Source organism: Acartia tonsa, chromosome 1, assembly GCF_053477335.1.
Source record: "Acartia tonsa isolate MP-2025a chromosome 1, ASM5347733v1, whole genome shotgun sequence".
Lineage (NCBI taxonomy): Eukaryota > Metazoa > Arthropoda > Copepoda > Calanoida > Acartiidae > Acartia > Acartia tonsa.
The window spans coordinates 30,948,016-30,960,322 of NC_137260.1; the positions used below are offsets into that span (position 1 = coordinate 30,948,016).

At 30.8% G+C, this 12,307-nt stretch overlaps 1 protein-coding gene across 5 annotated transcripts in view; it reads left to right on the forward strand.

The window, feature by feature from the left end:
* The first annotated feature begins 2,494 nt into the window (after positions 1–2,494).
* The window catches only part of LOC145329346 (dual specificity calcium/calmodulin-dependent 3',5'-cyclic nucleotide phosphodiesterase 1B-like), a 92,845-nt gene continuing 83,032 nt past the window's right edge, over positions 2,495–12,307 (forward strand). For 4 of the 5 annotated variants that reach the window (XR_013882877.1, XM_080173410.1, XM_080173436.1 and 1 more), the window contains exon 1: positions 2,495–3,576. Coding sequence is in view for 3 of the 5 variants with exons in the window: in XM_080173410.1 (XP_080029536.1) it covers positions 3,396–3,576 (181 nt within the window). In the remaining 2 variants the exon portion in view is untranslated. The remainder of the gene's footprint in view (positions 3,577–12,307) is intronic. The other variant, XM_080173448.1, reaches the window with a different exon arrangement.

Sequence of the window (12,307 nt, forward strand, 5' to 3'; positions counted from 1 at the left end):
CAAACATAAGAGACATTTAAAGTTATTTAAATATGAAGTATTTTAATTTTTAAATTGGCCTATTAATAAACAGGATATAAAAACTCCGATTGGCATCCACCATTTAATCATTGAAAATTACATTTTACACGATAATTTCCCTGTTTCTTACAGTTTAGTATAGCTTATCTCTTGAAAGGTGGGATGAGCACAGATCCTGTGCAAACTAAAAAGATTTTACAAAATTGTTTACACTTGTGTGCGTATATATTGAAAGTATTTATTTATTTTCATTTATCAATATTGAGAATTTACGAAATATTGGCAAATTCGTGATTGCAATCATTTTTGCTAGTCGAATTTTGTAATTTAGTATTAAGTGTTAGATGTCAAATTAAAACAGACGGACAAAATCTATTATGTGTAGAAAAGCTATGAAATATAAAATCTGAACAAAATTCGGTAATGAAAAATTCCTATATGACAAAATATAGTCTATAAATCATATAACTGATAAAACTTTTTAGGCGCAGCTTTTGATCAAATTTGAATCAATTAATTGCTTTTAAAAACAAGGATGACAACATCCATAAAAGCGAAGCACTGAAACGGTAGGACAAACGGACATTAACATTTGTATAGTGTCTAAACTGAATAATCGAATATAAAAGAATAGAGTCGAAGCAAAATTGTAAGTAAATTTGTTGAAAAACTACTTGATGCAGGATAATGTTTATGGACATACTTACGTTTTTAGGACTTGATTATAGAGTTGCTTCGCTTATAATATTGTTCTTTGTTGTCCCAGGAATCAATATACCAAAAATCAGATCAAACGGATAATAAGATCACTTAAAAATTTGTTGTTAAAAAATTAGAAAAATCAACATGTTTTAAATGGACATACGGACATTCTGGTAATGATTATAGAGTTGCTACACTTTCTAAATCGTACCTAACTACTAAAGGAATCACCATGCAAAGTTTGAAATCGATAGGACAATTCTAACATGCCTAATTTAATGAATAAAAGCTATCTATCTCGGACGGACGTACGGACGGACGGACGGACCGACCCTAATTATAGAAAAGCTTCGCTTTTAACAAGCACGTTTAGCAAACACTAAAAACAAGATTGGATAAAAGTAGAAAAATATTTGTCGCATTGAATTTATTGAATGAGCCTTTTTATGCAAAAATGAGAACTTTTTCTGCTTTTATATGAAATTGCTTACTGAACATAAAGAACCCAAATAAAAATATTTTTCATATCTAAAGATAGAAAAAGAACATTTCAGTATGAGTTTCTTTTCTTTCCTTTAAATAAAGCTTTGTCAGCCAAAAGGATTAATAGTTAGAGTAAATTATAAGAAAATATTTATTTATTTCCTATAATACATACAAGAACAAGGATGACAACATCCATAAAAGCGAAGCACTGTAACGGTAGGACAAACGGACATTAACACTTGTATAGTATCTGAACTGAATAATCAGAATTTAAAAGTATAAGAGCCGAAGCAAAATTGTAAGTAAATTTGTTGAAAAACTGCTTGAAGCAGGATAATGTTTATGGACATACTTAAATTTTTGGACTTGATTATAGAGTTGCTTCGCTTATAATATTGTTCTTTGTTGTCCCAGGAATCAATATATCAAAAATCAGATCAAACGGATAATTAGAACACTTGAAATTTTGTTGTTAAAAAAGTAGAAAAATCAACATGTTTAAAATGGACGTACGGACATTCTGGTAATGATTATAGAGTTGCTACGCTTTCTAAATCGTACCCAACTACTACAGGAATCATCATGCAAAGTTTGAAATCGATAGGACAATTCTAACATGCCTAAATTAACGAATAAAAGCTATCTATCTCGGACGGACGTACGGACGGACGGACCGACCCTAATTATAGAAAAGCTTCGCTTTTAACAAGCAGTTATGAACCCAGAGTTACCCGCGACCGTGGCTCAACATGTTGGTTCGAATCTCGGTCTGACACCGCATCACAACTAAAGACGTTAAAAATGGTTCCTGCTGCTACTATGTCAGTGTACCATTCAGTAAACCTTCCCTAGACACATTAGAAACTTCCCTGTAAAGTAAAGTCAGATCGGTGAATCGGTTAGTGAACCATTTTTAGTCAGAAATCATGTTAGTACTAGCGAAGCAAATCTATTATTCAAAATAATAAGTCGTATTTTGCTTGATTATTATTCTTTGAGTATTGCAAGTTGTATGCTTATACATATGGCTTTTATTTTTCTTGTTTCTGGACTTTTTTAACACTAAAAGTAAATTTTCAATTAATGAAATTACAAATATGTGCCTGTAATTGTATGTATTTTAATATAAATAGTTCATGTGTGTACTCTGTATATTTTTGTATTTTATGTATTAGTAATCAATCTCCTATTAAGTACTTTTGATTATTTGTTTTATTTAGTATATTTAGATTATAGATAGATAGGAAGTAATCAATTTGAATTAATGTTAACTAATTTCAGAATCCAAACAAAATGCTGTCAATTTAATTAGATTTAAATTGTTGATGATCAACAATCTGATTGTTTACACATTAACCCCGTTGTTGTTCTGCTGGTGTTGTACTACTTCTCCTTCTTCGTGTTGTTGTTGCTTACCCTGGCCCTGACCATCAACAACCACGTGATACGATACGATACACCCCCCCCCCTCCCACTTTAACGCAACCTGCCCCAATCGCTCCACCCCCTGCTGTTAAGTGGTTGGTAGCAGTCAATATAATATCAGTCTGCTTGTCAGAGAAAAGTGAAATTTATTCAAAACTTTTCAATTGATTGAACAGAAGTATTTGGAGTGAGAAGGGGAGCCAAGGAGGCGAGCACTGCGCAGGGTGGCGTTGTCTGCTTTATTACAAACACACACGCATAAAATGTCTGTGTGTCTGTGTAATTTTTGTGTGTAAGTTTACACACACTGAATATTTGAAGGTAAATGATTGAACACACATAAAGATACACTCATATATGTACATATCTATAGACAACACACACACACATTTATAAGCAAGTGTGTGTCCGTCTGTCTTTCTGTCCATCAGAGACGGTCTGTTTGTGTATGAGTTGTATCTTACAGTTGTACAGTCAAGCATAATTCACAGAGATAATATGCAAGACAAAATCTTGATTAATAGATAAGCCAAGTGTTTATAGATTTTTAATGTCAAAATAAATGTGAAGATCGCCACTAGAAAAAGTATTTATATGCACAGTAAATAAAGTTAAAAAAGTGTTAAAAATATATGTGAGCACAAAAGTTAATTTTAAAAAGAGCACCATAAAAAAATATGCACCAAAAAAATCACACTGCACGTTAAAAAATAACATCCCAAAAAGCACCATCCTTGAGTTAAACCTATAAAGTGACAAAAATGCCTACTGAAAGTAGCTCCCATATTGTGCGCTGTACTGTAGTCGCGGCTGATAAGCCGGAAAATAATGGCAGCGGCAGCACGGTGAACACGCCGCCGGCCCAGCCGAATAATCAGCTGTTGAAACCAAAGTATCAAAACTTGACCAAGATTTCACTCGGCGAGGATACTTATACCATTGGTAGGTTCACTTTTTTTCAATGAAAAAAATTACAAAAATAGTAAAACAATAAATGTTTGGAAACCATATTGAATCTTACATATTTGAAAACTTTGTAAATTGTCTAAATAAAATCCATGTAAAGGTCAAATTTAAAAGAAAAAACTATAACTTTAATTATTTATGATTTGAGTAGAAAACTTAATGTCATACCAACATAATTTCTTTTATGCGTAACGCACCTGCCAATAGAATTGTCAAGAAGCTTAAAATCAACATGTTTTAAACGGACGTACAAACTGTTTAGTAATGATTAAAGAGTTGCTGTGCTTTCTAGATCGTACCTAACTGTTAAAGAAATTATAATTCACAGTTTGAAATAAATAGGACAATTCTAACATATTTAAATTAATGAAAAGTGCTAAACGTTACGGAAGGACGTACGGACAAACCAAATGACGGATGAACTGACGGGTCGATCCTAATTATAAAAAAAAACTATATAAAACAATGGCACTCCAGCTTAATTGCGCAATACTTAAGAATGCAATACACTTAATAGTTCATTATCTTAACCTTTTCAACCCTTTTAAGTAATTGAAAGCTTTACAGAACACGAATACACTCATCCATCTGTAGATCAAATATATTTTTGCATTCTGTCTGTTTAGATCAGGTTTAATTAGCATCTTAAGTTTTAATTAGATGTTTGAAACATTATCATTTTGATAGATATTCTAGCAAACTAATTGTACTATTATGTTCAAAAGTGGCTTCGCCCGCAGACTCTATGGGTATGTCATTTTAAAGAGGAGTTTCTACAAGATTATATAAAACAAGGATTACAACATCCATAAAAGCGAAGCTTTAAAACGTTAAAACGTTAGGTAAAACGAACATTAACACTTGTAGAGTATCAGAACTGAATAATCAGAATATCAATCTATAAAAGTCGAAACAAAATTTTAAGTAAATTTGTTGACAACCGCTTTAATACAGGATAATGTTTAGGGACACGCTTAGATTTTTAGGACTTAATAATAGAGATGCTTCGCATATAACATTGTACTTTTATGTCCTAGGAAACAGTATTCCAAAAATCAGATCAATCGAATAGTTATATAACATAAAAATTTTATATTAAATTTTTTTAAAATTAGCATGTTTAAAATGAACGTACGGACATTCTGGTGACGATTAAAGAGTTTCTATGCTTTCTAAATCGTACCTAACTACTACAGGAATCACCATGAAAAGTTTGAAATCGATAGGACAATACTAACATGCCTAATTTAACAAAAAGAGCTAAATGTTATGGACTGACGGACGGGCCGACTCTAATTACAGAAAACCTTTGCTTTTAAAATGAAGATAGATGCATAGAAAAAATGAGACCTCTGAAACCTAAACAAATCAAAATATTCAAGGATAGACAAGCGAACTAAGTGATTTATAGAGCAGATGTTCAGTGGTCATCATAAATAAATGGAGAAAAGGAAAGAGAGACGGATTAAAAATTAGTATGAAATTACGAAACCTTCATAGATATACATTTGTATATGGCTATTTTCTCAAGACTGATCAACGAACCATATAATTATATACTGGAAGCTCTTTGATTTAGGAAATATCTAATATCTCTAATAGCAGCCGAGTAAATCACATTTTTATTTAAAACTGATGGTCATAGAAAGTAAGTTTTAGAGGAGCTACACAAAGAAAGTAAACATACTGAAATAAAATAAGACCCTATTTTGACTGAAGAGAGGTGTGGTTTGTATAGTAATAGTCAGTCGGGTGAATCGTGGGCTTTACTATCTTACATTATCCAAGTATGGGAGATAGGGTATCCAAGTAATTTTTAAATTATTGTATTTGTTCTTTTGTCTAATAATTAAGAAGTTCACTGCCACTTTCAATTTAAAACTTGAAATGACCTCAAAGTTACAAATTTTAGAGACTACTCGTTACAACTGTGTGTATGATTTGGATATAAGTCACCCATTAAACAGAGACACTCCAACACAAAGCAATAAAATAAAGATAGGGGTTGCTTTGGAATGTAAAGTCTGACATAAACCTGTAGCGTTGCTCCAAACTTTATTTCGAGATTGATAATTCTTGTACTCCCTGGTGCTATCTCTCCATATTGGAGCGATATCAAAAATATATATTTTTTTATATATGGCCATTTTTTTGATTGATTTTTTATCAATTCAAACATATAAGTTTTGTTGTGTACATTTCTAAACTATTTTACTGACTTTTAACAGTTTCAGATACGTAGCATCTCTGCATTTATTAAATTCATTTACAGTTAAAAAAAAACTTTTAATAATTTTTGTTTAAAACTTTAAACTAGGGCAATATTTTCCTATTTAAAAGATTTATAACTATTTTATTTGTTCTTTTTTAATTGTATGGAATGAATTTTTAGTCATTAATTATTATAGAGACAAAGAGTGAGAGACAGAGGGAGAGAAAAAGAGTGATTGGGAGAGAGAGAGAGAGAGAGTGAGAAATGTAACTCATGATTATCTTTTTTAGTCTATTATCAAAGCTCAAAAAGTGTCCATTTCACAAATAATAGAGTTACATTAATAGAGTTCATTTAATTATATTTTAATGATTGATCTTATTTTTTTCTGTTTGTTTTGGAGATTTTACGTAGTTATTCATAAACTGGTCTTTAATAAGCTGTCAATATTTAAAATTTTCTAATGGGTCATCCTGTTATTGATTAACTTTTTAAAAAAATTCCATATGGTCTAATGTTTGAACTTGTATCCCCGTGCTTCTCCCTATAATCAAATACAAATATAATTATCTTTCCATCAAACTTTTTCATATCTTTTAATACCCATTTTATAGTTATCTCTCTTTTAATTTTTTCTTTTTTTCTTTCTCTTTTCTCTGAATCTTATACTCTCTCTCTCTCTCTCTCTCTCTTTCTATTTTTTAAAGGCATAGCTTTTCTATAATTAGGATCGTAACATACGTTCGTAGCGGATAGCACATATTGTTAATTTTGGCAGAATTATCTTTTGGATTTCTAAATTAGATAAAATGTAGAAAGCTTAGTAATAAGTTGATAATCTGTATTTTTCCATTTTGGCTTGTTTGTCTAGTCTGACCGATTTTTAAACTTCGCTTTTATGGTTCATTCTTGTTTCGTTTGTCCTCTACTTTTTGTCTTTTTTTTATTCTATTATTCATGCTTCAAATCTCTCTGTCTGTCATTTTTTATCTGAAATCTTAATGACACATTAAATGTGCTATAGATAAGATATTTGGCCTTTTTAAATGACTTAAATTATGCTGACTAAAACATTATTAAACATGGGTTGGGAAAAATACTATGAAAAATTTTAACAGTAGTAGTCTCTATGTAAACTAAATTACATTAAACAAATTAAAGATAAAAGTACAATTATGCTGTTAGGCCTAAATTAAATTTTAAGTCACTATTCAGTTATATCCTTATGCTAAAGTAACAGGATGTCTGTGTGTTTGTCTGTGTGTTTGTGTGTCTGTGTGTTTGTGTGTTTGTACCGAAGGATTTCGCTAACCGCTGAACCGATCGGGTTCTCCTTAACAGGGTAGCTTCTCATAGGTCCCGGGAAGGTTTATAACTATTTTCTTGGGGGTTGGAACACCCCCAACCCCCCCCCAAAAAATGAAAAATACCCCCCCCCCAAAAAAAAAATTTATTTTTAATTTTTTTAACTAAAATTTAAAATGAGGGGGGGGGGGCACCCCCCCCAAAAAAAAAAAAAATTTTCGCCCCCCCAAAAATTTTTTTTTACTTTTTCTTTTAAAATCTAAAATAAGAAATTTAATTATTAAATTTGACTCTCTCCTCAAGTCCCCCTAGAGGCCTCTAGGGGCCTAGCCGCTAGTTTATAAATATACTACCATTTCATTTATATTTAAAGTTTTCGGAATCATATTTTCAAGTGGGGCTACCTCAAAAAGTAAACATTGCACAAAAAAAAACATTTTTAACATTGACAGACATACACTCAAATAAGTAAGCAAAAATAACAGGATGTCTGACTAAAGCAAGGATCTCGCTAACCAATGGACCGATATGGTTTTTCTTTATAGTGTAGCTTCTTAAAGTTCCTGGGTAGATTTTTAACTGTTTTAGGGGAGGCTAACTTCACCCTCACAAGAAAAACCACCCATAGCAAATAAACCATTTTCCGATCTATTATGTATGTGTATAAACAAAAGAAATTGCTTAATAAATCTACTAAAGTATGTAGAAACATGCATGTTAGTAAAAACCTTAAAAATATAGGCACTGGTGGTCATAATATTTTTCAGTAAAATGGTGATATAGAAAATTCTTGTTTGAAACCATGACTCATATAATATGTGTGTTTACCTAGTAAGGGCGTTTCATAGCACTTTGAAGATAGACAATAAAGTAATTTTCTTTTAATCTCAAAAATAATATCTGGGATGTATTACGGAAAAGGGCCATACAAATAAAGGAGAAATCGACTCTTCATTTCCTATCAAGCCATTTTAATGTCGTTTGGTTTTGTTGTCTTTATTAAACGCCTTATTCTAAAAGGTACAAAACTACTGCTGCTGTGTGTTGAAAATTATTTGTTACAATATTTGCGTATTTCCATCCCCTAAATACGCGTATGTAACAATCCATAAACCATTTCTCCGTAGTATGATATTAGGCCACAGTTAAATATACGACCATAGAATATAAATTTCAAGAATATAATAATAGTGCATAAGGCATATGGTAGATATAAACTAAGACACATACTACATTTGATTTAAATACAGTTTGGTTGATTATTGCAACATCAATAAACATAGATAAAAAGAAAGTAGCCTATATTTAGATCGTTTTTTATGATATAAGAATTTATACTAATGTAGCACAGTGCATATAAAAGTGCTTTGACTTTTGTGTCAGAACCTAAATTGGGACATAGTGCATTTCATTACCCTAGGTTAGGTAACTTCATTTCACTTTTCAATAAAATCTAAAATGCAGCCGTTTTTGAGAAAATTAGATTTGAAAATTTCAAGATCAATTTTCATCCACTAGGAGTTACCGCATAATCATGACAAGAAAAGCAAAGATTGCTTATTTAAAATTTTGAACAACTTTGCTTTTATAAAGTCTGTCATAAAACCTCTCTATATATGATTTAATTAAGGCTGAATTTCCGAGACCTTAGCAAAGCAACTGATAAAAATGGCCATGAATCAACTCACTTCAGGAGTGGTTTTATGAAGAACTTTATAAAAGCAAATTTGTTCAAAATTTGAAATAAATAATCTTTGCTTTTCTTGTCATGATTATGCGGTAACTCCTAGTGGATGAAAATAGAACTTGAAATTTTCAAATCTAATTTTTCTCAAAAACGGCCGCATTTTAGATTTTATTGAAAAGTGAAATGAAGTTACCTAACCTAGGGTAATGAAATGCACTATGTCCCAATTTAGGTTCTGACACAAAAGTAAAAGCACCTTCGAACGCACTGTGGTAGAGTTTTTAAAAAGAAGCTTTCATGTATTTTTTAATCGACGGCTAATACTTAAATCCTGAAAATTTGTGACTGTTAACTTAACTCTTCATACACCTCCAAGCAGTTTATGTATGCATATTTTTAAAAGCGAAGCTATTCTATAATTAATGTCGGTCCGACCGTCCGTCCGCTTGTTCTTTTTGTTAATTTAGACATGTTATAATTGTCCTATCGATTTCAAACTTTGTGTGATGATTCCTATAACAGTTAGGTACGATTTAAAAGGCTTTTTTATAATTGTTACAAGAAAGTCCGTACGTTCATAAAAAACATGCTGATTTTTAACTTTTTTTACAACAATTTTGTATGATATAATTATCCTATTCATCTGATTTTTTATATTTAATTCTAGGACAATACAGTATAACATTTTAAGTGAGGCATCTCTAGATTCATATCCTAGAAATGAAAGTATGTCTTTTTACTGTATCCCGTGGTTTTGTTTAGGCTTACAAACTAATGTTCTGCTTATTAACTCTACAAAAGTTATTGTTTGTTTGTCCCTTCTTCTGATTCTATGTTAAATTGTGTTATTGTCTTACTAATCTGAATTTAGCATAAATCAAGCTTACTAAAAATGCAAGCTTCCTAAAATTTCAATATAAAATATACTTTTTGGGGGGAATGAAAATGATAATTTTTGTAATTTATATATTGGTATCCTTGTTTTATGTTTATGGTTGTTGTTTATTAGAGTATAACTTAATATTAAAAGGTCATAAGTGGCAAATATGCCCTAAGACTTGCTGTAAAATACTATAAATTTAGAGTTAATGGAAAGGCCCATACAAACCCAGAAAGGGAAAGATTTTTAGCCTTCTGAATATTGTATATAAAAACTTTTTATAAATCATAAAGAGGAAAAAATTTGTTAGAGAATTGGTCTAAACCACCCAAATGACACGTCATTGGAAAAATTATCAATGAAAATAGGTAATTTTTGTTGTCTTCTCAAGCTTCAATTTTACAATTTTTTTTAAAGAGGGGTGTGTTTTTTCTTCTGCATATAATAACAAAAACATAGTTTTAATTTATGTTCTAAAAAAGCAGATAAGTAAAGAGGAGGTGTATTTAATAATGAGAGTTAAATAGATAGGGTAGGCGCAGTGCGTCCATTTACAAAAATGCAGTTCTGATTATTCAATAATAAGAAACATTAGCCAAAGTGAACATGACACTAGAAATTTACATGCAAGTTTTTCAACAATTTACATGTGAGTTTTTGCTCTAAAAATGATAATAAACATAATGAGCATAATAAGAAACAATCCCCTTCATCTAAAGAAATATATAAATACTTTATATCTTTCAATTTAAATGATTTTGATATATTAATGATGATTTAAAACATTAGACCCTTTTAAAATCTTTTAATGATCTTAAATTATAAAATATTATAGATAAATAACTAGAGATCGTTTTAAACGAGCGATGCAAATATTTTTTTATGTTTTAAAATTACCATGAAAAAAATAGTTTCTAAAAAGCATTGTTATATTATTTCTAAAATGTACTTTACATAAAACTGGAGATAAATCTTATTAGTGGTGTGTCTTCTATATATCTCTGCTTGTTTTATAATTGATGAAGTTTATCTTTCATGGCACAGTTAGGAGGTAGACAATAATTTTCTTCTCCATATTAAGTAATCGTAAAGGATACCTAAACAATATAAGATGAATTGACTTAAACCCCAAATTATGAGTAAAAAATTACTTTTTATAAAGATTGGAAATATTGGTTGAAAGTGTAGACATTTTTAATTTGTACCACCTAAACCAAGATTTAATAAAAGATTTTAAGCCGATTTAGAGAATGTGTTTAATAACAGTTTATTTACAGTCTAATGTTCTTCTCACCCTAGCTAATTAAGAATTCAAATATAATCTCCACCCCCCCCCCCCCTTTGATGTTTGTACTGTTCGAGAAGGGGTTCCATTGGAATTCAGTCCACACGGGATTCAACCCACGGAATTCAGCCCAGCGGGATTCAACCCAACGGTATTCAGCCCACACGGGATTCAACCCACGGGATTCAGCCCACACGGAATTCAGCCCACATGGGACTCAACCCACGGAATTCAGTCCATATGGGACTCAACCCACGGAATTCAGTCCATACGGGACTCAACCCACGGAATTCAGTCCATACGGGACTCAACCCATGGAATTCAGTCCACACGGGATTCAACCCATTATATATCTAAAATTACCAGTTTTCAAAAATATTTTTTTTTTAAATTTGAGAAGTAAATTTTTAGAAAATTTAAAAAAAATGTTTTGAAAAAAGTTTATGTAAATTTTTTTATTGTAGAAATTATTTTAAGTATAAAATATGCTTTATAAAAAATTTGAGAAAAAAAAATATTTTTTAAAAATTTGTTTCTCAAATTTGAAAAAAAAAATATTTGTTTTTAAAACTGAGAATTCAGTCCACACGGAATTCAACCCAATATATATATAAAATTCTCAGTTTTAAAAACAAATAATTTTTTTTCAAATTTGAGAAACAAATTTTTAGAAAATAATTCTTTATTCTCAAATTTTTTTATAAAGCATATTTTATAAAATAATTTCTACAATAAAAGAATTTACATAAACTTTTTTCAAAACTTAAAAAAAAAATATTTTTTTTCAAACTGGTAATTTTACATATATAATGGGTTGAATCCCGTGTGGACTGAATTCCGTGGGTTGAGTCCCTTATGGACTGAATTCCGTGGGTTGAGTCCCGTATGGACTGAATTCCGTGGGTTGAGTCCCGTATGGACTGAATTCCCTGGGTTGAGTCCCGTATGGACTGAATACCGTGGGTTGAATCCCGTGTGGGCTGAATACCATGGGTTGAATCCCGTGTGGGCTGAATACTGTTGGGTTGAATCCCGCTGGGCTGAATTCCGTGGGTTAAATCCCGTGTGGGCTGAATTCCAATGGAACCTCGAGAAGGAGGTCAAACTGTTCTAATTATCGGCAAAAATAAAACCTTTAGTATGTGGGCTACTTTTATTTTTAAACTACATGTTAAAAACCATTACTGTTTCAATAGTAATATGGTAAGCAAAGAGTAATATATCAACTTCCTAGATTTAACCTGCAACCATTAGTTGATTATTAGTTAATGATCATATTTTCATTAAACTTTCATCAAAAAATATAATATACACTAAATTGAAATTAGATTAGAGCTA